Source organism: Lemur catta, chromosome 18 (assembly GCF_020740605.2).
Source record: "Lemur catta isolate mLemCat1 chromosome 18, mLemCat1.pri, whole genome shotgun sequence".
NCBI classification, from domain to species: domain Eukaryota; kingdom Metazoa; phylum Chordata; class Mammalia; order Primates; family Lemuridae; genus Lemur; species Lemur catta.
The window spans coordinates 43,888,126-43,914,884 of NC_059145.1; the positions used below are offsets into that span (position 1 = coordinate 43,888,126).

Consider the following 26,759-nt stretch of genomic DNA (forward strand, 5'->3'; position numbering starts at 1 on the left):
GTCACAATGCAAAGCTAAGCAGTAAACTCCCGGGGTTGGGGGCTGCAGGCAGGACTGACTGTCGAGCACTCTGTGTGGAGTTTACTCTAGCTCAGGCTGCTTTTCTGACTCCTAGGGCAAGATGGCAGCTGACGAAGGCTCACAGGACACTTTGCGGCTCCAGTTCAAGGCGATGCAGGAGATGCAGCACAAAAGGTTGCAGAAGCAGATGGAGAGAAAAAAGGAAAAGGAACTGAGCCTCAAAAGCAAAGTTGATGACCAAAAAGAGCCTTTGGAGGTCTCAGATGGCCTCAGCCTTCTCCAGGCAGGGGAGCAAAACTCAATAACCAGCTTTGAGCAGAGGTAAATTCATGTTTGAACTCTTCCAGGAGCACCGCAGAAAGGTAGAGAAGCAGGGGGAGAAATGATTGGAGACATGGGTTGACTAGATGTGGGTTTATACATTGAGAGGAGTTTTGACACAAAAGTTATTGAAGACGACTCTTGCATCTTACAGATCTGTGCTCCTATAGACATAATTTGATACGTTTTTAAAAATTATTTAAAGTCAAATTGAAAAATTTAAACTCATCAAGGTATAGTTTATTTGCTTGAATTTTCTTTTGCCGTCTCTCTTTCATGAAAACTGTGTTTGGGTTTCCAAGCTGGTTGGCTCCAAATCAACAGATGATCATTAGATGATCATTGCTCCAAATCTCATGTGGGATCATTCTGCACCAATTTCCCTTTTCTGACATATAACAACACATAAACATACTCTGTCCTAAAGAAGCGCTTGGTGGATTTTTTACAGTTGGTGGAAAAATTGAAAGGAGTCCAAAATCTTCTCACTTTGTTCTAAATTCAACAATGTTACACAGATACATATGGATTTATGCTGGTTTTTAGAAGCAGGAGTCTGTATTGAAACAAAATCTTCTGCTAGTCATTTTGCTAAAAAAAAAAAAAAAAAAAAAATCACAGCATGTTTTGAACTGTCTCTTTGCTTTTGGTTTTGCCCAGAATCTATTTTCTCCATCTTCAAATTCTACTTTTTATGGTGTCTCAGTTTTCAACATGTTCTGCTTAAAATGCTAATTGGAAAAAAAGATTTCTCAATAATTGAAAAAATTTATACGACTCCTGAATATTAGCTCTAAGTTAACGCCAGACCTGTTTCCAAATGTCCTATCCCCAAATCAGAGAAACTGGAATTGGTAGAGACTTAGGCCATTGGTGAAATAATTATAACAACAATAATAATAATAACTGTTACCTAATAATTACTGTTACCTATAACTTATTTATTTCCCAAGCAGTTGTCTCCAGGGAGTCTGTTCTATGCCTAACATAGAAGTGATCACAGACCCATTGGTCATGGGTTCCTCATGTCTTAAATTTCTGAATATAGCCTCAGAAGACAACTTGTAATGTATAAAATCAACTACCTGTTCTAATGTTTTGTCAGATTTACCTACAACCTAGAGACCTAGCCTCAACTTAAGGCTTAGAAAATTCTTATTTTGTCTTTTAATACACGCACACCCCCCAGAAACTACAACAAAACTTGTAAAATGCAGCTAAAGTGATAGAAGGAAATTTATAGCCTTAATTACAGTTGCATTTCACAAGTTTTGTTATAACTTCTGTGGTCAATCAATTCTAAATGCTTTATAATGTGTATAATTTATTCCTAACCCATTAATAATTTAGGAGTGTGCGTTTTTTAGTTCCAAACATATAATGGGGGTTGAATTTTATTTCCAAACATATAATGGGGGTTGAGTTTTATTTATTTTTTGCTATTTTTAAATTACTGATTCCTAATATTAGTCAATTACCATTAGAAAATATGGTCTGTATAATATCATTATTTGCAATGTGCTAAGATTGTCTTTGTACCCTATAATAAATACATTTTTATGCATGTTCCACAGGTACTTGAAAGCAGTATGAATTCTCTGAGTGGGGGTTTTATGTAGCCCTCTGTTGAAGCCAGCTAATAAACAATGTTATTCAAACTTTCTTTCTCCTTTTATACTCACACGTTTGTGTGCTTAATCCCTCAGTTCTGAGAACAGTGTGTTAAAATCTGCATCTGTTCCCTTAACGTCTCTTTCCTTTTCTGTACAAACCAGTTCTTATCACCACCTAGTGCCCAACCCTGGTACAGCAAGGCTGGGCAGTGGCAGCTTGACCCCTGCCCGCCTGTCGCTGCGAAGGAGCAGTAATCCCGCCTTTGCCTTGTAGGGTGCTTGAAGACGAGATCGAGCAGCTTCGAGATGAGCTCAGGGAAACAGTCGATGAGAATGGGAGACTGTATAAGCTGCTGAAGGAAAGGGATTTTGAAATCAAACACCTCAAAAAGAAAATAGAAGAGGACAGATTTGCCTTCACAGGTAGCTCCACCATTGTTGAGACAGTCCTGGCCTTGCAGTCCAGGGACTTCAGGCAGGGCAGACAGCAGGTTCCAGAGGGCAGGTGCCCAGGAGAATGCCAAGGGTCAGTTGTGGTCAAGCTTGTCCAGGTGAATCCCGGCCGTGAGGGAGAAGGTAGAGGAAGCGAGCAGGCCCGGGGAGGCCAGCACACCAGGAAATGGGAGCACAGGGATCAGCAGGGACAGTAAAGGCAGCAGACAAGCATCGCAGGCAATGTTGGTGACCCAACTGGGACTCATGACAAGGGTTCTCCGTCATGCTTTCAGCACGCTCAGTGGGCTGGCAGGATCCATTTCCTTGTGGTGCTTTGGCTCAGATGTCATAGATATTAAAAAACCCCAGTAGAGGCAGATGTCAACTCTACAGCACCTGCTGTTGCTGCTCCAGAAGGGTAGAGGAAAACAGGGAAGTCACCTGTTCTAGGAGGATTTCCTGGGACCCAGCCACGCTCAGCAGGGCTTAGGTGGGACGTTGGCTCTGTTGGTGGAGACCTTGACCCCATGAGTCTGGTGAGGACTTTGGTTTTGTGAGCCTGGGGATGACCTTCGCCCTGTGGGTGTGAGCTGGACGATGACCTTAGCCCTGAGGGTGTGAGCTGGACACTGGCTCTGTGGTTATGAGTTTGACTTTGGCCCTGCGGGTCTGGTGGGGAGCGTGGCCCTGATTGTGCTCTGCTGCGTGTACCCCAGTGGAGCAGTTCCCAGGGGGCTAATAAACCGGCAAGTAGATGTCATCAACCACAGAGAGCAACAGGGCTGACCCAGCGTCTGCCAGAGTGTCCCTCCCTGAGAGCAAATGCTTTCGAGGGCAGGTACAGCCATAGGACCAAAGCTCCCACCAGTCAGTGCTGGGTTAAAACGCAAGGGGAATTTGGTATCCTAAAGGCTCTTGGTGGCCTAGTGCACCTCCGTCCATTCCTTGGCCTTTTCTAAAACAAAACCCACACTGAAGACAAGGCTTTGTGTCGTGAGCCTGGCTGAGGGTGCAGCTGTGGAAGCTGGGCAGCCTGCACGTTCGAAAGCTGCAGAGAAGCTGATGGGCTCCAGGGGGAGCCGGAGACACATCTCCGCCCCGCAGACCCGGAGCCCGACCTGGGGCTGCTCCCTCCTCCCAGCCTCGCCCCTTGTTCTCTGTCTCTTGCTGTCTCTGCTAATTTACAGACTCGTTCACGGCCTCATCTGACTGCCAGCCCTCACTCTCCCTGAAAACCGCTTAAACCCAGTCCTCGCTCTGAAGTCACCGTTTCTGATTTCCAACCTCACATTTGGAGAGAAAAGTCTGACTGGCCCATTTGTGTTTTTAAACCATGCCGCAAGTGACAGGCTACTCACACCGATGGATTGGTTTTCTTTGGCTGGATTTTTAGTGATTGCTTTAGTCTTTTATTTGTTTACCATATTTCTTTGTACAATTTTTTAGTGATTGCTCTAGTGATTACAAAATACAGACCTTTTCACAGTCTATGTGAAGTGGAATGTAGTCTGCTTCCAGTGGAACATAGAAACCTCACCACCCTTTACCTCCCCCTTATATTGCAGTTTTTATATGCATTACATCTATGTATTGAAAATCCCACCAGACAATGTTATAATTTTTGCTTTCCACCATTCTACATATTTTAAAATACTGAAAGAGACAAAAATCGTCCATTACAGTTATCCAGATATTTTGCATTTCTGTACCCGCCCCTTCACTGCTGCCTCCACTCAACACAGGGTTGCAGCTTCAAGAGTGGGGCTTGCCTGGAGACAGGGCTGGGAGGGAATAAGAAAAGAGAAAGAGGATGTCCCCCATTCTGTCTGGGACGCCCTTCCTGCTTTTTGGACCAGAGAGGCCTTCTCTTGGACCTCTTTCTGATGGCTAGTTCGAGAATCTGTGCTGTTTTTGAGTCCTGGGAGGAAATCCCAATCCAGGAAATGCACCACTGGCCCATTTGTACTTGTAGCTCTGGTTTCCTTCCCCGCTGTACTTGCTAACATTTACTTTCAGCACCCTCAGACGGCTGCTCCGCACATCCTGTCCAGGGTTTTAGGTTGCACTCAGTGAGGGAAACAGGGTGGAGTGTGTTTACTCCGCCTTAACCAGAACCAGAACCTCTGCTGAAATTGTTTCTTTAACTGCTAGCGTTGATGATTTTCCCAGTGATCCCTTAATAGCTTTCCTCCCGCGTAGCCTATTCAAGGAGCCAAGTGTGCCATCTTGGTGCTGAATGGTACCTGTCCTCTAGATGCTCCCAGTCTGTTCCGAGCCCTTTCTCTCAGGTGTCCTTGTCCTCTGCAGCAGACACGAAGCTCCCAGGGCTGCTATTCCTAGTTGCCCCACTCGCTGCCTCGCCCAGGCCAGCAGGAGCAAGCCTGGGTGGAGGTGATTGAGAAGCCATCTACTGCCTCTGTTTGCTTTCTACCAGACTAGTTGTCACCCTCCATCTTGTTCTGAGGCATGTCACAGTCATGTTAAAAAGTAGGGCTAGAGGCTGGGCATGGTGGCTCATGTCTGTAATCCTAGCACTTTGAGAGGCCAGGCAGGACGATTGCTTGAGGCCAGCAGTTCAGGACCAGCCTGAGCAAGAGCAAGACCCTATCTCTACAAAAAAATAGTCAAAATTAGCCAGACGTGGTGGCATGTGCCTGTAGTCCCAGCTACTTTGGAGGCTGAGGTAGGAGGATCCCTTAAGCCCAGGAGTTTGAGGTTGCAGTAAGCTGTGATGATGCCACTGCATTCTAACCAGGGTGACAGTGAGACTCTGTCGCAAAAAAAAAAAAAAAAGTAGGACTGCAGGTTATTCACTGCTGAAGTGTCAGAAGCATTCAGGGAACTTGCAGACCATCTTACCAAGTCTGCCATTGCACAGATGGGGGAACTCCACTCCAGAGAGGGCAGAGGACTGCCAAGGTTCCCCAGCTCGTCAGTGGCCACGCTGGGCTAGCTCCACTGCCTGCCTTGAGTACAGCCCCACCCCATGAGACTTCCCCGTTCCCAGCCCTCCAGCCACCCCTCCCACAACTGCCTTCCCTTGGTATTCCTCAGATACTCCAAGCACATTCCAACCTCTGCCTAGGACACCCTTCCTAATTCAGAACACTCTTGTTCATGGCTTGAGCCTTCACTTCATTCATTCAGGTTTCTGTTCGCACATTCCCTCCCCAGGGAAGCCTTTCCTGACCACTGCGTCTGTTATAAAGTAGCATCTGCCCCATCACTCTCATCCCCTTGCCCAGCTTCTGTTTATTTCCTGACACTTGTTCCTCCTCTAGTTCCTTGATTTTTTTTATCACCTCTCTCCACTACTAGAATGTAAACCCCAGGAGTCCTTTTTACTCCCCACTGCATCCCTGACACGGAGAGGTCCAGCACTTGGGAGAAACTCGGTAAATATTTGCTAAATGAATGTATGCATTAGTGTTGGTTCAGTGTTACCACAGAATTCTCTACAAGAAACAACCCCATAACCTCAGCAGCATTCAGCAGTAAGCATTTATTTAGCTTAAATATCTGGGGGTTGGTTGGGATTGGCTGCTCTGGGCCAGGCTTGGCTGGGGTGGTTCAGCTTTGTTCCACCCTTTAGCTCTTCTTCTTCTTCTTCTTCTTAAGAGCAGCCAGCTGACCTGGATGTGTTCTTCTTGTGGAAAGGGCATAAGCAAACACAACGAGTTGAACTGCACAGGTGCTTTTCAAGCCTCTACCTGTACCTTATCTCTCAGCATGCCATTGGCCAAAGCAAGTCACACGGCTGAGCCCAGAGTTAGGCAGGCATACAAGGATCGAGGGGACTACACCCCAGTCACTGGAGGACACAGCAAAATTGGAGGGAATAGGGCGTGGATGTGTAACCCTACCCCTGGGGATGGCGTAAAGCACTGGAGCATTAAACCTGCTTCCCACAAATCACAAGCCTGCTTTCTGGTTTTATAATTTTCTTAGAACATACTTAAACCTAGTGGCTGCATTTCCACTCATCAGAGTTGGGTCCCAGGGCTCCCAGGTGTATGGTGACCCTCCCGAGCCTCTGCCCCTTCGTGGGTGTCCACACGAAGCAGCTTTAGCTTGTAAAACCCCAGTGCTGTTGGTGGTGTGGCATGAGTTTGATGTGCAGGCCTGTGTTTTTAATTGACCTCACTGTTTCTTTCATTTTAGGGACAGCTGGTATGGCTGGCGATATCGTTGCCACCAAAATTGTCGAGCTGTCCAAAAAGAACCGGGTGCTGACGGCAGAGTCAGAGGGCGCGAAAACCAAAATGAAGCAGCTGACCAATCGCATCCAGCAGCTGGAGCGGGAAGTGAGGGCCTTGGTCATTCTTCCTGTGGAGGGGACTCCAGCACGTGGAGGAGGGAACCCGCCTAGCTTCCCCTTACATAGCTGCACGAGGAGGCCGGAAGGCTGAGGAGCTTTCTCAAGTCACACAGCATGTGGAGGTGCTGGATTTCAAATCCAGTTCTGTTGCTCTCCAATAGGCTCCAACAGTGTCTCAGACCCTGTCTCTTCATCTGTAACCTGAAATCTGTAATTCCTTTATTCTCCACCTCCTGGGCTGTCGTTGGAACTCCGGGAGACAGATGATGGCTGCAGCATTATTATTTATTAAGCTGTTAGTGAATCCTTGGGCTGCTCTCATAGTGCGATTGGGGAGTGGGGCAGACAATCACTTCAACCCTCTCCCATCCCAGAGCAGTTTATAAAGGAACATTCTTCCATTAATGATACTAAAGTACACTGAAAGGACAAACCACTGTGATAGGTAACCACACACCCAACAGCACTTCCCTTGCGCTGGTCAATTGCTGAGGAGAATTAAATATTAAGTGCAAGGTTTGCTTTTTCAGCTGCAGACATCCCTGGCCAGGCTGCCAGCCAAGGGGGCCACCGACACTGGAGCCAAGCCACCGAGGGCCCAGACGGGACACGGAGCCTTGGTATGAATTCTCTTCTGTGCTGGGAGGCAGGCACTGGCCTGGGCCTCCCCTCCGTAGTAGGAGTATAGGTACCTCCGCTCGGGGTCCACCCCACCCCATTGCTGAGTCGGGCCTGTTGTCTACTGTTGCAGCATCCTCAGAACAGGGAACAGTACCGAGTCTACGGCCTGAGCCCAGGAATGCCCTAGTGGAGGCCAGGAAGGGTCTGGCTCTGATTCAGTCCCCAGAGAGGTAAACTAGGGAAGAGCCTGAGAACCCCAGACCCTAGAACTGCAGGACCAGGAGGGAAGGCCTGGTCCAGCTGGCCTGCCCTCAGCCCAGCCGTCTCCTCCACAGCACCCTCACTGGGGAGACATCCAGCCTCCACCTTACCCCAGGGACAGGGAGCTCGCTGCTGCCCGGGCAGCACTGCCTTATGGGGCAGTTCATACTGTGAGGAGTCTTCCTTTTGTGGAGCTCCAAATCCACAGAGTAAAAGTGACTATTGGGCATGGAGACTTGTGGCCCAGATCCCATTTTACTAACGAGTGAGTAGTCCACGAAACCTGGGAGGCAGGACTGCAGCTCCATGAAAGGAAGGCAGTCTGACCCAGTGGGTTGGCTTGTCCCCAGGCCAGACAATAAACAGCATCAGAGTCTCCAGAACATTCCAGGAGGCATTGCCAGGGGTTTTCTTGTTAAGCCAAGCCAGTTGGTGACAGAAGGAGCCAAGCCCCGGGACTGCCAGTTCAGCGCTCCTTTTCCAGCCCCATCTCCCCCTTGCCTGCGCCTCAGGACCAGACCAGCCCTCGCCTGTCTTGGGGAGAACCCAGTTCTCGGTGTGCAGTGATGGGCCCCTGAGGCTCCAGAGGTGACTATGTCTCCTTAAGGCCAGTCTTGTGTGAACCTGTCTCATCGCAGGGGCTGGACCGAGTGTTCTTCAGGGCCTTTCTTGGCTCTGAGGGGCAATTGCTAAGCTGCCCCTGGTTTGTCCAGCGTGTTGAGCACCTCCATGGCCCTGACTGGAGCCACCTTGCGTGGGAAACTGCTTGTTTAGTCACTTGCTGAGCCTAAGGGGATTTTCTGAGACCTGTCACACGGGGAATCAAAAGAAGGGCTCTGTCCTTAGGGAGTCCAAGGCGGGGATGAGTAGCCATTTGAAGGAAGGATATGGACAGGGCCTTCAGAGACAGCCGCGGGGCTGAGTTCACAAAGGGAGCACACCCTCCACCCGGGGCAGCTGGTAAGTGGGTGCAGGAAGGGGTCCTCGCCGTGGGCCTTTCTGGAGCAGAAGCCGGGGAAGGGCCTTCCAGGAGGAGCAGCGCGAGCCCAGGCACAGAGGCCAGGAAGCACTAAACATCCCAATTCTGTTTGCTTAACGAGGTGGCAGCTGGGTAACATTTGGCAGCAGCCCAGAGCCCAGGGGGGAAAAAGGGAATATAAGCTGAAAGGAGTCGGGGTGGGGTCGCCCTCGGAGGGAGAGCTTAAATGGCAGCTGGGGCGGGAGTTTTGACTTTATTCTGTGGCCACAGGGAGCCTGGGAGGTTTCTGATGAGAGAGTGTGTGATGGGCTGCAAGTCTCGGTTCATCGGCACCACGTTTCCCGGGTGTCTTCTGATCAGAGCGAGAGCAAAAGCAGTGTTCCCCCTCATTAGACTGCTCAGGGTGGCCCACGCCCAAGCCACACTCCAGAGGCCTGCAGCCCCAACACCCATCCCCGCCCCAGACCTTTGAAGCACATTCCGGAGTCGAGCTGAAAGCCTCCCCTCTGCGTGGGGTTTCAGGAGGCTGTGGAATGAGTGGCATCGGCATTATCTGCTCCCCATGGGCTGCATTTCAGTTATTCCATCAAAGAAAATAGCCCGAGGGAGTGACAGGAGTGTGCCCACACCCAGGTCCTCCACAAAGCCTGTGGAACTTCACTCTGGGAAGAAAGAGCTCTGAAACAGCTGGGAGGTCTGTCTGGTGAGCCCCGCTGCCCAGGCCGGGAGGATGGGGCCTGGCCCAGGCCTCTCCAGAGCACCATCTGGCCGCAGCGCCTTTGCCACCTGTCCACCCAGGCAAGGCCCAGCCAGGGCATTGCCCTCTGCCGGAACCTGCCCCAGACAGCACGGTTTACATGCAATGTCCTGTCAACCCTCATAGGTACCCTGGAGGTTGGCATCATATACCCTCATTTTATGGATGAGAAAATGAGGCTTGGTGAGAACATCATTGCCTGGGTTCTAGATCCAGATCAAATCTGAACGCTTTTTCCATGCTCTAAGCAGACCAAAGAGATGCTGCAGGGTCACGGCAGCCACATGGGAAGCCCGTGTACTCCCACCTGAGGTGCCGACCGCTGCGGGAGTACATGAGCTGTTAGGGCCACTGGGGTTCATGGCACCAAAGGTCTGACAGGCTGGGGGGTGTTGCTCCCCGCCCCAGGGCAGATTCAAAGCCACACATTTAGCAGGAGACAAGACAGGAACCCAACAGGGAACAGGGATGGCAGACAAGAGGAAGAACACAGAAAAAAGTATGCTAATAAAAGGATGTACTTAATGCTTCATGTAAGTTCCCAGTTTGCAAATTTCGTTCACACTGGTTATTCTCTTTAGCCTGATGCCGGTGCCGTGAGGAAGCAGGACAGGGAAGTATTTTTGTACCCATTTCGTAGATGAGGGAACTAGATGAAGCCAGGGTTTTGGGACCATGTGTCCATGTCTGGTTTCTTTAACCAGTGGTTTTCAGCTGGGGTGCCCAGAGCCTCTGGGGTCCATGGAACTTCCCCCGGACCCAGTCTGCTTGGATCTCTCACCCTAGCATTCACAGGAGATTCTGTTTGTGCCTACTAGGGAAAGGTAAGAAAGCCACTGTGGTCCCAGCCCTGTGTCCTGGAAGTCCAGCCCACTTGGCCTGCTGGGCAGGAGCAGAGGGTCAGCATCATTTCCTGATGGGATGCCCAGCCCACCAGCCAGTGTTCCTGCGGCTTTGGTGCCCAGCGTAGCAGCACCTTAAATTGGGGAATCAGCCAGGGCAGGGGAGGGACCAGGGTTTAATCCCACCTATGTCACCCGCTGTGTGCCCTAAGGCAAATTACTTCCCCTCTCTGGACCTTATCTTCATCGCTGTGGGAGGGGTTTGAATGGGCTGACTTTGCAGGTCCCTTTACTGCCAGACTTCTGGGAGTCTTAGGAATGTCTGTGGAAGACAGGGAAGCAGTCAGCCCATTTAAGAAAAATTTGCATCCAGATACTTTAAATCAAAACATTATTTTTTAAAAAAGACATCGCTAAGAGTTTAAATAGGCAGTTTTCATGGTTGCTGCAATTCTTCAAGCCACAGAGACGGAGTATTTGGGGATTAAACTGGATCCTTATTTCTGTTCATCGAGCACTGGCAGGAAGGGGAACCCAAGGCCCCTCGGCTGTCAGAGACCAGGGTTCAGGCTGACAGTTCCGGCAGAGGGAGGCCCTGACTTAGGGTGGTCCTGTAGCCCTCCTGCCAAGCCAGGGCAGCCTTCCATGAATGATCTAGTTTCTTCTCTATTCTGAGTGAAGATGTATTCGCCATGATGCCGATCTCTGAGCGCAGCAGAGAGGGTCCACACCCGGGAAGTGTCTGGGGGGGGCTTCGCCCCCGTGGCCATGGCACGCATCCGCCAGTGCGTGCACAACACTCTGAGCAAAGGGCTCAGCCCCAAAGTTGAGCTGCTAGGATTCACATCCATCCTCCACCTTTACTAACCAGGTAGCCCAAGCCGAAGGGACTTACCTGCCACCAGCCTCCATTTGCATCTAGAAGGGACTGACAGTAGAACCCATGTCACAAAGGTTTGTGAGGGTTGAGTGAGTTACTCCACACCAAGCACTTAGCACAGTGCCTGGCGCATACTTGGATAAACGGGGGCTGTGATTACTATTTAGACAAGTGACCACTTTCTCTCCTGTCCTTCCCAACCAGTTGGAGACCCCGGAGGTGAAAGCCCTGCAGGACAGGCTGGCGGCCACCAACCTGAAGATGAGTGACCTCCGCAACCAGATCCAGTCTGTGAAGCAGGAGCTGCGGATGGCCCAGAAGGTCTTTCGGAGCCAGGGCTCAGGGCTTCTTGCGTGGCCGTGGCTGGGCCTGGGGAGAGCACAGCGGGCACAGTGGGTCCCATTCAGTGAGCAGAGCGAGCATGTGCTCAGCCCTGTGAACATCCTGCTGGCTCTGGGTCAGGCGCTAGATCTGGTAACTTCCTTCCACCAGCCTTTGGTACAGACCCATTTGGTGAGCAGGGTCGCTGGCTGCCTGAGGGTGCCTGCCCAGCTCTGGGCTGAGGGGACAGTGCTGTCCACCTAGGGAGTGTCCTTTAAGCCTTCCCTGCACCACCTGTGCCCCAGTAGATCCTGAGTGTCCCCCCCCCTTTTTTTTTTTGAGACAGAGTCTCACTCTGTTGCTCAGGCCAGAGTGCCGTGGCGTCAGCCTAACTCACAGCAACCTCAAACTCCTGGGCTCAAGCAATCCTCCTGCCTCAGCCTCCCAAATAGCTGGGACTACAGGCATGCACCACCATGCCCGGCTAATTTTTCTATATATTTTTAGCTGTCCAGATCATTTCTTTCTATGTTTTAGTAAAGACGGAGTCTTGCTCTTGCTCAGGCTGGTCTCGAACTCCTGACCTCGAGCGATCCTCCCACCTCATCCTCCCAGAGTGCTAGGATTACAGGCGTGAGCCACCACCCCCGGCCTGAGTGTCCCCTTAATATGCCACCTTGGACTGGGAAGCCTGCCAACACCTGTCTCCTGCCCTCTGCTATCCGTAACATTAGACAATGAATAGGTTGTGTGCTAAAGGCCCCTTTCAAAAGAAAATGCTCAGACTTGGGACACAGGCCCAGCTGGTATGTTATTTATTTTTATTTACATAGTGAATTCTCTGGCATTTGTCTTCCCTGCTGGAACCACTCAGACTGGCCAAGATTTCCAAAACAGTGTTCTATTGTGGAAACAAGCACCAGAGGCTTGGTATGCTGGATCAGGTTTCTGTGACAGGCTTCAGAGGGGCCCAAGTCACAAGCTGTCATATCTTGTTTCTGCCTCAAAGCCTTGGGGTGGGGCCTGAACATTGCACTGCCACAGCCACAAAGGTGGGCCCCTCTTGATCCACAGTGTCCCCAGTTGACATGCCACAGCTTCCTTCTTGCTGCACTCACATGGCCACTTGTTCCTGGCTTTTCACAGGGGCGTGGCCCTGTGGCAACATACTTCCTGTAGCCATCCAGAATTATGTTAGTTCCAGGTGTCCAGCGAACAGGTTAAGGAGGTGTTGGTCAGCGTAGGGGTTCACTCAGCCCAGAATATGTGAAGAGCAAGGGGCCCTACCTTGGCATTGCGGGCAGTTTCCTGGCTGCTCTAAGCATTGCCAAGGAATACCGGTGATGTGTTTGCTGCTTTCCCAGGGAGAGCTGCCCTTGGAACATGGTAAACTGATCTTTGAGGGCTGTGCCCTGAGGCAGGAGGGAGATTGTGTAGGGGAAGGCTGAGCCCTCAGGGGCCCCACGAGCAGCATTAGGAGTGGGGTGGAGCCCTCTCTCCTGGACGCACTGACGGCCCTGCCTTGTTCAGGTTTTGGCCAGTGAGGTTGGGGAAGACATCAATGTCCAGCAGCTCCTGTCTTCGCCAGGGACCTGGAGGGGTCGGGCTCAACAAATTCTCGTTTTGCAGAGCAAGGTGAGCACGTCATCAGACTTCTCCTGACCCTGAATAAAGTACTCACAATGGCCCAGAGAGACGTGCACTGCCCCACCTCAGAGACTTCAGCACACAGAACCCAAAAGAGACCATTTAGGTCCTGCAGAACACGCTTGCAGGGCTGTTGTTTTTACCTTCTCCCCAGCCAGCCTGATTTTAGTTTGTTATTTAATGAAGAAGCACTTATATAACACTTACCACATGCCAGGCTCTGCAGCTTAACAAATGCCAATGCCTTTGGTTTGATTTATTTTACTCCAGGCATATTTTTTCCCCTAGTTTCCGTAAATTTGCGTGACTGTTGTAATTGTAGGCTTTTTCCAGTTTTGTCCAGATGCTTGTAGTTTTTTGAAAGTTTCAACTACCCAACAAAAACTTAGCCTTGTCTCCGTCTTTATTTTTACGTATCTGGGAGCGGACCAAAAGAGGCTGAGAGCAGGGCCTCCAAGGCCTGGCTGCTTAGATTCAAATCCCAGCTCTCCACTCACCAGCTTGTGACCTCAGGCGAGTTCCTTCCTCTCTGTGCCTCAGACTCCTCATCTGTGTAAGGGGGATAATAACTGTACCCACCCCGCAGGCTGTGGGGAGAACTGCATGAGTCGGTATCTATAAAGCACGCAGTATGGTGTCTGGCCCGGAGGAAGCACTGGACAGAGGTTAGCTGCGATTATTTTCCCCTTTTGCCTCCAAACCGAGAAACACGTGAGGAGGTGTGTGCATATTCCACTATTCGCCAAACACATCACCTTCATCCCCAGAACTTCAAGGATCAGGGCTCCCGGGTGGCTTTTATCCTCAAGGTCTCCCGTGGGATCCTTGAAGCCAACATAAAGGGGGAAAAAAACTCCAAAAACCTGTAATTGATGATCAGTGTGTGGTCTTGGTGTTCAAGAGACCTGAGTTCGAATGTGACCACTGGTCTAGCTCTGTGGCCTCAGGCAAATCACTTCGTTTCTCTGTGCCTCCGTCTCTTCACCTGTAAAATGGAGTTAAATGAAATAACATTGGCAAAGCACCCAGAATAGTGCCTGGGCATAATAAGCACTCAACAAATCAGTTATTGCTGTAATTAAGTTGTATATTAAATGATTAAACGCAACACTGTGTTAACACTGAGATGGAATTACCACACTGTGGCACACGAGGGCGCTAAAAGTGCCTTCAAAGCAATGCTCCTGCCCTTGGCCCGTGATCCTGGTGAATTTTGCTTCCTTTCCGGCTCAGGTGTACCAACTTTGTTCTGGCACTTGGTCGAGTCAACACGGAAACCAGGGTAAGAAGGGCCCTAGCAGTTAACTGCTTAAGCCCCAGCGCGATGAAGGCATCGTTCTGTGGGATGACGTCCACCTGCCACTTACTGAGAGCCCTGTGGCCGGGCTGTGTTGGGGCTTCACGGGGACCATCTTGGGATTTCTCAAAGTTGCCTAATCCTAAAAATCATCTGTAGCGTTTGTGTAAAATTCATATTCCAAGGACCTTCCCCTGCAGCTTTGATTTGTTGGTCTGGAGTGAGCCCTAAGAGTTTTCATTCCAAGAAGAATCTTGGAAGATTCCCAGACTCAGGCAACTTCGGGACACTGAATCCTCGTAACATGATGCAGGGTGTGCTCTTAGGCCCATTTTACAGATGAGGGAACTGAGAAGTAACCTGTGTGCAGTCACACAGTCGGTGAGGCTTTGAGCCAGTCTCTCAGCTTCCAAACCCTGCCTTCCCTCGGCAGTATCCTGCAAGTGCCCGCCACCTCCTGAGGACCCACCTGGTCTTAGGTGGTCTGTCTGGTCGAGACGTCTTCCTGGTACCGAGACCTGCCGTCCTGTTCCTCTCAGGTTCCTCAGAGCACACATCCCCTTCTCGGCCTCAAATGGCCCCTCAGAGATGCACTGATTTTTTTCATTGGCCTTGGAGTGTCTTTTTTCTAAGCTAAACCTCTCTGGTGCTTCTGCTGTTTTGTTCAAGATGCCGGTTTAGATCTTCCCAGCCCAGTCCCCCGCGTATGGGGCTACCACGACCATCTGGAATGCGGGTTCAATCCTCAGTCCAGTGGGGTCTCCCACTGCACCTCCGAGTGGTAGAGCCTTTGCAGACCCATTATGGAACAACAAGTTTTACTGCCCTTAGGTGCGAGAGCTTGAGAGGCAGTTGGGCCAGACCCGGAGCCAGTCTGCAGGAACGGCCAGTGATGAGTCTGGCCATCCAGACCCAAGGAAGCTGTCAGCCCAGGAGAAAAACCTGCTGAGGATCCGCAGCCTGGAAAGGGAGAAGCAGGAAAGCTGGGAGGTAACGCGTGCCCAGTGAGGAGGGCCGCTGGGCGCGGGGGCCGAGAGAGCGTGGCTGCACCTGCAGGGCTCTGAGGCGCCTGTGGCCAGAAGTCTGAGCCATCCCTTCTAGGCAGGAGACACCTGGGGCCTTGGGTCACCTCTGTGCACATCCCTCACTTCCTTTCAGTCCAGCTTGAGCTGCCTGACTGGAGCCTCACCCTGAGCCCATGCAACGAACTTCGGGTGGCCCCTTCCTGGCTGTTGTGGAGATGCTGTACCTGAAACTGCCAGTGCGAAAGGGAGATGGGGAGGGTCACAGCCGGAGCCACGATGGGGTTGGATGGGCTGGAGGGAGGACAGCTCCTGGCTGATGGAGTGGGCAGGCTGGCCTGGGAGTGTCAGAACTCTGACGCCATCAGGTTTAGGCAACAAAGAGCACTCATTGGCCCATGTAAATGAACAGTCCAGAGGTGGCCCAGCTTCGGGTGCGGATGGATCCAGGGATTTGGGGGACTTGGTCTCAGCACCACTTTCTCTTGGGTTGGCTTTACTGTCTCCCACAGGGCCCCCCATCATCCCAGGTCTATCCTCCATCCCAGCCTCCACAGGCAAAGGCTTCTCTTTCCCAGTAGTTCCAACAAAGTCCCAGAATCGGGTGTCTTTGGTCTAGCTCGGGTCATGTGGCCATCCCTGAGCCAATCACTGTGGTGCTTTGATTGGCCAAGCTTCAGACACCTGCCCCAAGGTTTGGGGGATGAGTTAGCCTCCCCGAACTTGCACCGAGAGTGGGAGTGGGGACTACCTCCAAGGAAGCAGTGGAAGAAGCAGGAGGTGGCGCTGGCAAACCGAGCAACAGGCCAACTTCAGTGGCCCTGGCAGTGGGCTACTTAACAGTGGCCTTACCTTTTCACAGGGAGACTTCCATTTGTGAGTGCCACCTCCAGGTGAGGCCCCGTGCTGGGAATGCTGTGACCATCACCACATTGCAGCTCCCAGCATTCTAGACCATCAGGGGGACAGTGAGCCTGGAGAGGTGGGCAGGGCCAGGGCCTCCTAGACCTGTGTGCCAGCCAGGGCTGTGGGGCTGTATCTCGAAGGCTGTGGAGAACCACTGAAGGGTTTTGAGTTGTGGGGGGACACGGTCAGCTGTGCATTCTGGAAAGGTCACATGGCTGGCGGAAGAGGGGGAATGGGTTGGAAGAGGCATGGAGGCAGAACAGTAAAACAGACATGACAGGGACCTTCACCAAGACAGTAGGACTGTAGTGGGGGGCCGGACACCTGGGATGCTGAGGGCTCACTGGCTGATTGCACGTGGAAGGGAGAGGAGTAGGAAGAATCAGGAAGGACTTCTGGGGAGTATGGCGGGTGGGCAGGGGAGATAGGGAGTGGGCCCAAGGGGAGAAGGGGGCTGAGATTCGGAAGTGTTGGGTTGGAAACGCACCAAGCTTGGACTTACACATTTCCACAGAGCAGAATGTGTTGGAAGGGTTGGACTGACGTAAGCTGTAGTGGCAGGTCGAAGGAAACAATGTCCCGTGTGCATCTCCCTGCCAGGCGCCCGCTGAGCCTGGAGCGTGCGGGCAGGACAGCGGCAGGTGAACAACTGTCTCTGTGCAAAGGGCTTGTGCATTTTGCCTTTCCGTGATTCACTTCATCAAGGATCTGAAAACACTTTTCTAGCCATAACTGACCCTCAGGATCCAGTCAGATTATGTCACCCATGGCCCAGGACCCTCCTCAGTGTCTTCATCTTGGCTCTGAGGGTCTCCCTAATCTGCCCTCTGCCCCTCACTCTCTGAGCTCCAGCCGCGCTGTCCCAGCCCAGGGCCTTCGCGCTTCCGCTAGTCTCCTTCAGTCTCTGCTCAGGTGGGAGCTTTTCAGAGAGGCCTTCCCTGGCCATGCCCTGTCCCCCTGTCCCCTCCCCCCACTTTGCAGTTGGCGTTTGTCATGATTTGACGTTATCTGTCTCACCACTAGGATGGCAGCTCTTTGGGGACAAGGACTCTGTTTCGTTCTCTGCTGGATTCCCAGCGTCTGTAGTAAACTAAGCACATAGTAGGCCCTCAGGGACCATTTGGGAATGGAGGGATGAACGAATGAGAGACTCCAAAGAGGGGTGCTGCACGTGAGTTTCCGGTTTGTAGCTGGCAAAGCAAGGTGCAGTCTGGGGGTTGTGTCGGACGATTGTGGAGGATGTGAGAGGATGGAGTGGCGGGTGGGACGTCCCTTATTCTGGCCTGTGGTGGGATGAGGTGCTGCAGTTTGACCCCTAGACTCAGAACACTTCACTCAAGTATGGCTTTTCTCTTTTCCCCAGCTGGGGCCTGCCGTGCTCCCTGGAGGACACACCCAGAGCTGGCCACGTTGGGAACATGGGTTTTCTCTCATGTGTCTCGGGCTGAGGGGAGGAGTGCTGTCCCCCATTAGTGCCGTCTGTCATGTGCCAGGGCCAGGGCCAGGGCCAGAGGCTGTGGGCCTCATGACATCCCTGAGAGCCCTGGGCTGGGATTCAGGGCTGGCCCAGCTCTGCTGCCTGGCGCTGTGGCCTTCAACAAGTGCTCCCTTCCTCCCGGGCCTCACCAGTGAGCGGGAGCAGGGGACCAGATGTGGCCACGGTCCCACTCAGCACTGTTGCCACACCCTCACTTTCTAATTACAGAAGCTTGCCGGTGAGCGGGACACCCTCCAGCGGGAGCTTGAAGAACTGAAAAAGAAGTTCGAGGGCATGAAGTCTCGCAACAAGGTGCTGTCCAGTGAGGTGAAGACCCTCAGGAGTCAGCTGGGGACCCTGGTGGAGAAGGGCAGGCATGACGACGAGCTCATCGACGCCCTCATGGTACGGCCCCGCCACTCAGGCAGGGCAGCAGCCAGGCCCCTGCCCCCGAAGGACAGGCCCAACCCCAGCCGGAGTGAGCCCTCACTCACCCCACGATGCCACCTGCATAACCCGATGGGCCCAGCACCAAAGCCCCGCCCCCGCCCCAGGGACAGGACCGGCTCAGAGCCGTGGAGGGCTGTGATGTTGGCAGTGCTGGGCACGAGCCCCTGGGCCTCTGGACCCCAAAGGAGAAAGAGACATATAAGGGGGAGGACATGGGATTACACTCTGGGTTATTTTTGAGCAAGGAACGGGGGACAACTGAGGGAGTCAGTGCAAATTCTTGCCTCTGTGACGGCATGAGGCCTTCCCCTCTGGGCGCTTTATAATGGCTAGTCCCCAAGACAGCGCCTAGGGACGTATATTATAATCCCATTTCACAGATGAGGGAAGTAAGACTCAAATTGTTAGATAATTCATCTGAGATCACACAGCTGAGTTCAAATCAGGTTCATCTGACTATAAAACCTTCCTGGATTAGCCAGGCTGCTCTGCTTTCCTGACCCTATAGCCTGGGGTGTTCTCTCTGGGACCTGGGGCGGCCCAGAGTTTGGCCCCAGGGGTGACCATGCCTGGCTTGGCTGGAGCGTTTGGAGGGTGCTGGTTCAGGCAGGCACTTGCCTTAGTTCATAACCATTTCACACGGCAGGGTGGTGGGTGGGGCGCAGAAGACCTGCAGTCTAGGCCTGCCTCCCTCGGTACCTCGCTGTGTGACACTGGGCCAGGTGCATCCCCTCGCTGAGCCTCAGCAGCCAGTTTTCAAAATAAGGTGCAGGGCTGGATGTCCTCTGAGGTCCCAGCATGCCACCATCCTTTGTCAGAAGGTGGCATGATGAGAGCTGCCAACCAGCCCCGGCCCTGTGGTTCATCAGCAATATGCCCTTGGGCACTCTGGGCCTCAGTTTCCTCCGTGGGAGGTGAGGACATCAGCCCCACCTGTTCCACATCACTGACACTGTCATTTCTGCTGGCCCCAGGCAGGAGGCCTCTGCCCCGGGAGTCTCCCTGGGGGTATTTCCAGGGGATGGGGCCTTGGCCAGGTGCTCAAGGATCCCTGGTGAGGGGCCAGGTACTGTCTCCCAGCAAAGTGGGATCAGGCTTTCTTTTCCCCCTAATGTCTCCCCCACGGGCTAAGGAGCCACCATCTGAGCTGCTATATGTTGTCCCTGAGAGGCACCTGGGTGTCCTTCTCAGCCCCAAACTCAGAGAGAAGGAAGCTGAGGACAAGACAAGGGCATGGTTCCCACCTCCTGGTTTGACCTCCGCCCACGGCAGGCAAGGAAGGTGTTCCTGCTTCCCAAGGAAACAGTCACCAGTAGGTTCCTGTGTACTTTGGGGTGGGAGAGGCCATCTGCTCTTGTCCTTCCCTGCCCCACCTGCCCCCCTGCTTGGCCCCCCAGGACCAACTGAAGCAGCTGCAGGAGATTCTGGGCAGCCTGGGCCTGCAGGAGGAAAAGGCGCGGGCATCCCAGCACCGCCTGGACCAACAGCGCCACAGCGAGGCTCAGCAGAGCAGCAGCCTGGTTGCCCAGCTGCGGGCCATGGTGGCTGAGCGGGAGGCCAAGGTGCGGCAGCTGGAGTTGGAGATCGGGCAACTCGGTGTGCAGGTGAGTAGGGGGCTGGCACAGCCCCAGAATCCGTTTCCGAGGCTCAGCAAATCCATCCAGCATCCAGAGGAATCTCAGCTCCTGCCTCTTCTTTCCACCTGCCTTAGCTCAGGCCACACCACATCCTTCCTGTTTCCACTTTGGCTACCGGCTTCCATCTGGCTTCCCAACCCATTCTGTACACACCTTTCCTTTCTAAAACACAAACCTGATTGTGTCCTTGCTCTGCTTAAATCTGTCCATGGCTTCCTGTCACCCTTAACCTCACCTAGTCCTCAAGGATGTGAGCTCCCTCCAGCTCACCCTCTCCCATACTCAGCTGCAGCCCTCATCCTCATGAGCCAAGATGGTGGCTCCAGCTCCAGCCATTGCATTCAGATTCCAGGCAGTAGGATGGGAGAAGGAAAGCCACACTTCTTCACCCAGCTTCCAGGGTACCATGTGACTAGCTCTGCTGCCACCCCTCCTGCATCTTCTCTTCCCTCGTCCCTTTCCCCTCCCTCTGGTTGCACATGGCCCTGCTTGCTCCTCACTCCAGGGCTGTGCACATGCCTGAAGCACACTCCTTCCCCTTCCTCCCCCGCTGCCTCTGTCTGGCCAGCTGTCCCTTGGCCTCAGGTCTTACCTAGTCATGAGCTCCCCCCAGAAGCCCCTCCTGGGCACTCTCCTAACATCCTGTGCATCCCCAAGCCAAACTTTTCCCACCCTGGTTGGTTATTTGCCTGTTTTCTCCCCTCAAGGGGGTCAGACTATGGTGCCTCAGTGCCGGGCACTAGACCAAGCACACAGTAGATACTCAATAAATGCTTGTCTAATGAGTGAGCTCCTAAAGATACTTTGTCTTGGCAGGTGCTCTGAGGGCACAGCTTGGGGCTACCTGTGACCCCAGGTGCTGGTGCGGGGGGAGGAAGATGGTGGACTCCGGGGAGCAGGAATCCTTGACAGGCACACGGGTCTCTCCGTTGCGAAGGAGCCTCACAGCCTCTGGCACGCTGGGAGGTTGACTGGTCCAGCCAAAGGCATGTCACAGGGCAGCCCTGCCCTTTGTTTCCATGGATCCGTGATCCAGCAGAGGCATGAGCCCAGGAGCCCCTTGGCCCTAGCAGCCTCCATCCGCAGAGGCCAGGGCAGTCTGGGGCCACAGGGCTGGCTGGGGAGAGCCTGGGGGACGAGAAAGGCCTGGGAACAGAGTGTGCGTGGCAGTGAGTGGGACGCTGCTTTGCAGTCCTTGCCCTGCTCCCCACCCCAGCTCATGCAGTAGGGAAGTCTGAAGGGCCACAGTTGGCACACATTGCAAGTTTTCTCAGAATGGGTGGGGCTGGAGGACATGGCAGGTTGTTAGGGGCTCACACCTACTGTCCCCTCCTTGATGGTGGCCTGACCTCCTGCTGGAGGTCCTCTAATGCTCCTTCTTCAGCCCAGCCCACCAGGTGTCCAAAGGCAGCCTCCTCCCAAGGCTGCCAGCACTTGCTGAGGCCCTGCCAGCCTCTCTGGCTCCGGTGTCTGGAAGGTCCAGGTGTTCCAGCTGATGCAGGCAGCTGGCTTCAAGTCACACCTGGCATTCATCCACACGTGTGTGGGGCTGCCCAGAGAAGTGGGCCCACTCGGAGACGTCAGTCTCTGACCTGCCCCGCACACGCGGCCACGCACCTCCCTCTGGAACCCGAATGTAGAGCAGCTTCTGGCCCCATCACCGTCTTCTCGCCATGCAGCTCCCTTTCTGAAGAGAGGCATTATTAGATGTCATTATCATGCAAGTAGTGCCTTCCCCAAACAGGCCTCGCTTTTCACTCCTGAAAAGAAGCCTCTTTCACATCCTCTGAAAGCCCCGAAATCCAGCCAAGGCCCCTCCTGCCTTCTCCAGGCCCCTGAGCCAAAGCCCTGAGAACTGCACCGACATCTGTTCCCTACAGTATCTTCGGAATAAAGGCGTGGGTGAGGGGTCCAGTGGTCCCGAGGTCAACCCCGCCTCTACCAAGTTCCTGGAGGACCCGGGCCTGACCAAGTCCCCGGCCTCGGCAGGCAATCACGTCGGCAGGCTTGGATCTTCTCGGTAAGAAAAAAATGGGGTCGGGGGTTGGAAAGTGATTATTAATTATTCAGAAGGAAGGCTGTTTCCTGCTGCCTCTGATGGGAAAAGCCACGGGTGCAATTCCAAGATGACCGTGCCGCTCTTCTTCCACTTCGTGGGCCTCTCCGATTACACTGGCTCTGCATCTGCAGGAGCGAGCCAGTTAGGCCCAGGTTTTATCACTTCAGGAGCACGCGGGTTGCAGCTCCCTGTGACGGCCTCTCTGAGCTGGCCTCAAAACACATGTGCTCCTAGGACCCTCGAACTGACTGTACTGGATGGTTCCACACTCTGATGTCTCCTGTTTCTGTCTCGTCTTGAGCAAGCAAGAGTTCTGGAAAGACGGGCAGCAAATGCACAGGGCTGCCCAGCCAGGGCTGCCGCAAGGGCCAGTTCTGGCCACCCCTCAGGCTCACATATCCCTGCTGGCCTCCAGTCCACCTCACACACAGACGTGAGGCCCAGCGGGGCCCAGTCTGCCTTCCCGTGGTGATGGGCCCTTCTGCCTTCACACAGCTCCGTGACCAGCCTGGGCCACACGCTGGTGGAATCTGCTCTCACGAGGCCTTCCCTGCCCAGTCCCCACAGGACCTCTCCCAGGTATGAACCCAGGACCCCTGGACCCTCACAGTCCTTCTCGTTCTTGCTTGCTCAGCACTCCCATCCCATCAAACAGAGAGGAAGCTGAGGCCAGGCAAAGTCCAGGGACTCTTCTCGGGTTATATAAGGACATGGAGGCTCAGGGAAGTCAATGTCCTGTCCAGGGTGACAGGTAAGCAGCTCAGAACTAGAATCTCGGCTCCTGACTCCCAGTCCAGTGTTCCTTCCTGCGACCAGTTAACGTGAGGAATCTTGCTGGTCTGGCTTCCAGCACCTTCCCTCACCTTCCCTTGCTCGTTGAGAACCAGTCTCTAGGGGGAGAATTTCACATGATTTGGGTTCCCGCTTTAAACCACTGATATCTCCTCAGCCCTGTGGGCCCTCTTTGTTGATAGAATGAAGCCACAGGACTTAAATGGCCCCTTTGTTCTTACATCCAGCTCATAGACAAGGGTGGCTTTGTCCTGCCTCCAAGCCCTGTCCCGAACCCTGCCCACTGGAGCCATGCTCCTGCTGTCAGCACCCCCACCCCGACCCCTCAGGCAAATCAGCTCAGGTTCCAGCATGGCCTCTGAGTGGCCCCAGTGCCCCATCTGTGTGGCTCCAGGCAGATTAGTCTTCTCTCTGGGCTGCCATCTCCCCAGAAGTACCTGAGACACTTCAGCCTGACACTTGGCAGCACAGGGACCGTGGACCAAGGCCGGCTCCGCAGCTGCCCCACTCATCAGCTGGGGTCACAAGGGCACTTGGGGGACAGTGGGCTAACACTGAGCTGCAGGGCACATGCCACCCTCCTGAGGGAGGGAGGCCTTGTCCCAGCACAGGAGCACGGGCAGGCTGTCTCTCGAGGTTTTAGTCACAATGGTGGGAGCAGGCAGATGGGCAAGGTGAGCCCGCAAGGTCCCTACGCAGGGATGCAGGAGCTGATGTGCTCCTTGGCTGCCCAGACTGCTGGTTCTCAGGCTTGTTCCTTCCACAACACACAAATATTCCCTAAACCCAATCATGCGTAGGCCCTGCCCTCATGGAGCTTACAGTCCCTTCCTGCAGGTGACAAGATAGGGGTTGGAGTGGGGGCAGAGCTTACCTTCTATCCCGGCCCAGACCCAGGTAAGGGGTGGCGGGTGGGCCCGATGGTAAGGAAGGAATGAGTGATGGGTTTGTTCAGGGCTGGAGAAAACTGCCCAAGTCACAAAGCCAACTAGGCTCTAGGAAAGTGGGCTGGGCTTGGGGGCCAAGCCAGAAGATGCAGGAGGGCTGGGACAGGCTGGCAGGGACACAGAGCCTGGGCACACCTGACACTGGGCAGGGAAGCCAGGCCCCAGAGACCCCACAGGGCACCCCAGCCCCCCCAGAGCCAGCTTACGTAGCAGCCAGACTAATTTCAGGCCCCCGCAGGGACCGGGTGGACACAGGTACCAATGCAACTCTAGTCCTGGTAGGGTCCAGCTTTGGAGCCAGCTAAGTGAGAGCTGGAGACTTCAGCAGGGCCAGAAACCGGGGGCTGAGAAGAAGCCGGTGGGGAGGGTGAGGAAGGGCTGGGTTTGCTTCCCTCTCTCTGGCTGTCCCTGAGAACCCCTGAATGTCCTTTCAGCCCCGCCCACCATCACAGGGGTAAGTGTGTGTCTTCAGGCTTCAGGTGACCTCTGCCCTCTGCCCTGGTCATAGGTTCTCAGACTCCCCAGGACAAAAAGACTGGCAGGCACAAGTGACGGAGATCAAGGCCCTCTGGCAGGCTGCCGAGGTGGAACGTGACCGGCTCACCGAGTTTGTCACTGTCCTGCAGAAACGGTAACACATGGCGCCCAGGGATGCTCTCTCGTGGGCCCGCATCGGGTGGGGGCTGGGCCGGGCCTCTCCACGGCCGGTCCACCTCACCCGAGAGCTTGGCTCCCACGGTGCTGGGGTTTGTTCTGTGAAGTCTGGATTCAGTCAAAAGGCCGCACTCAAGGTTCCAGAAGGCCACATGTGGCCCTGAGGCTGCAGGTCCCCCACCCCCTCTGGGAGGCGGAGAGGGAGGCATGTGGCCCAGGGCGGTGAACCAGGAGGTATGCTTTTCTCCAGAGGGCTGTTGACAGACTTCCATTCAGATAAATCAGCGCTCCTCACTCAAGTGACTCTTCTGGCAAGAATTGCAGGCGCCCCTGCCAACACATGGCCCGACCATGTGACCTCCACACCGAAAAATATAAAGGACACCGCTGAGTTTCTGCCCCAACAGACCATATCACGTATCAGTCAGGGCCCTTTGATGACAGACAATAGAAACCAATTCTGGCTAAAGTGCAAGACACATTTTTGAAAAGTACCGGGAGACTCCGAGGCACAGAGCAGGAGAGGAGCCCAGGAAAGCGCAGGCGTCTTCCCAGTAGGGGCCCTTGGGCAGTCTCCGGGCCACCACAGTGACACAGCCAGTGGCTTTCAGTCGCTGGGCCCGCAGGTTCTGGGACAGAAGGTCTGGCTGGCCTGTGCTGGTCCCATGTCCACCCTACATGCGAGGGCGCTGCCTGGAAGTACCTCGAGGGGCTCACAGGATGCAGGAGTCCGCCCAAGGGAAAATGGGGTGCTGTTACCAAAAGAAGGAGTTAGGGGTGTGGCAAGCCCAGAGCAATGGATGCCCACTACCTAACTGGTGAGAAGTGGTCAACTTGAATTTTTTCTTTCCAAGTATACATAGAAAGGCTATGAATTTCAGACATACTCAGGTATAAGAGAAAAGGAACATAATAATTCTTTTCCTATTAATATAATTGAATTTAATGGATAGTACGAGTCCCTGGTCTATCACATGGCAGAAACATGCTCAGTTCAGGCTTTCTCCCACTTCCCTTGAGTTTCATTTGACTTTGGAGGGGTTTTGTGAATCAATGTGACTCAGCTGTCTACCGCCGTGTAACAAACCATCCCAGATTTCGTGGCGTCAAACACAATGGCTTGTGCTTTCTCGTGATTCTGTGGGCTGGCTGGTAATTCTGCTCCACAAAACCTTGGCTGGGGTCACGCATCTGGCCTCCTGCAGCCGGAAGCTCGGCACGGGGGCCTCAGTCCTGCTGCACTGGCCTCTCTCCGTGTGAGGTCGCCTCTCCGAGCCTCTCCACGCAGGGCTGGGGTTAGGCGAGGCAGGCAAGGCACCTAGGGCACAGCCACTGAGGCACTCACTCTCAGTCACATACAGCAACTCTCTGTCAGCTGATGTCCTTGCCCTCTTTGGGCCCCTGGGTTCATGCTGCTGCTCTGTGTCATTGTGGGGTGTTGGGGAGCTCGCTTAGGCTGTCCCAGGCCCGTCAGGCAAGACACACTGCCTTTTCCCCTCTGGATTATTGCTGTCTCCCTGGGCTCTAACAAGAAAAGGGGGCCCAGCCACCCTCTGCACTCAGACCCCCTCAAACCTACTTGGATTTCTCATCCCAAAGTGTAGGACCCTCCTTTCTCAGAGACCCTCAACACCTACTCCTTTCCTTATCTGCAGAGGCCGTCTCAGTCTTGCACAGGGGAGGTCTCCCTCTGCCTTTTTCTGCCCCACTCCCCGTACTCTGCCCTGCAAATTCCAGCTGCCTCAGCCCCTCTCCCCAACCCAGGCCCCCAATTTCCTGTCCTTACCCCAGCAAGACCACAGTGCTGTGCTTGGGCTCTCCCGTCCCCCATGCTGTCCCCCATGCTGCAGTCAGAAAGTGTCTCTGGCAGAAAGCGGGGGTGTTGGCAGAACTCATGTCCTTCCTTTTCCCTCTCTCAAGTCTGTGTCCGATGTCTGAAAACAAGTTATTTCTTATACTGTATCCATTTTCTAGTAATTTACAATAGGAGGGGATAGTCTGTTTGGTCTGCCATGGCAAAAGTCAGTAAACATGTCTCCTTTTAAAGAAGCATGTAGTTGGCTTTGTTTTTAGATTCAACCTGGGAATTTCTGTGTTTGAACAGTACAGTTTAGCCCATTTTCATTTTTGCAATATTTAATCACCTTACCTAATATTTTCTATTTGCCATGATTTTTCTTTGTTCCTTTTCCCGCTTTCTTCTCCCTTGTATGGGATCGATCAAGTTTTGTTTCCCTTTCTTCTATACAAGTTTGGAAGTTATACATTCTCTGTTATCTTAGTGGTTACCCTTAACTTTTAACATAAAACTCAGCAAATCTAAAGGCAATGGGTTTCATCACTTTGAGCAATAGAATTAAATTTAGGATGTTTTAACTCTGGTTTATTCACTGTGTTTTTCATGTTGCTGTTTTCTAATATTTCTCTTCCACATTCTGTTTTAAAACCTCCTGAAATTGAACTCTTCAAGTTAGTCTGGAACATTACATAGTCAGTATTCAT

The 26,759-nt window shown here is 53.3% G+C and overlaps 1 protein-coding gene across 4 annotated transcripts in view; it reads left to right on the forward strand.

Moving 5' to 3' along the window:
• CCDC13 (coiled-coil domain containing 13) overlaps positions 1 to 26,759 on the forward strand; it is a 52,937-nt gene that overhangs the window by 12,108 nt on the left and 14,070 nt on the right. For 2 of the 4 annotated variants that reach the window (XM_045529849.1, XM_045529852.1), the window contains exons 2-13: positions 116 to 342; positions 2,230 to 2,378; positions 6,552 to 6,694; positions 7,239 to 7,328; positions 11,253 to 11,369; positions 12,900 to 13,004; positions 15,145 to 15,303; positions 17,947 to 18,123; positions 19,566 to 19,772; positions 21,686 to 21,825; positions 22,360 to 22,443; positions 24,112 to 24,234. In XM_045529849.1, the coding sequence (XP_045385805.1) occupies positions 122 to 342; positions 2,230 to 2,378; positions 6,552 to 6,694; positions 7,239 to 7,328; positions 11,253 to 11,369; positions 12,900 to 13,004; positions 15,145 to 15,303; positions 17,947 to 18,123; positions 19,566 to 19,772; positions 21,686 to 21,825; positions 22,360 to 22,443; positions 24,112 to 24,234 (1,715 nt within the window). In that variant the 5' untranslated portion in view covers positions 116 to 121. Of the gene's footprint in view, positions 1 to 115; positions 343 to 2,229; positions 2,379 to 6,551; positions 6,695 to 7,238; positions 7,329 to 11,252; positions 11,370 to 12,899; positions 13,005 to 15,144; positions 15,304 to 17,946; positions 18,124 to 19,565; positions 19,773 to 21,685; positions 21,826 to 22,359; positions 22,444 to 24,111; positions 24,235 to 26,759 lie in introns of those variants that run through there. The other 2 variants (XM_045529850.1, XM_045529851.1) reach the window with 2 other exon arrangements.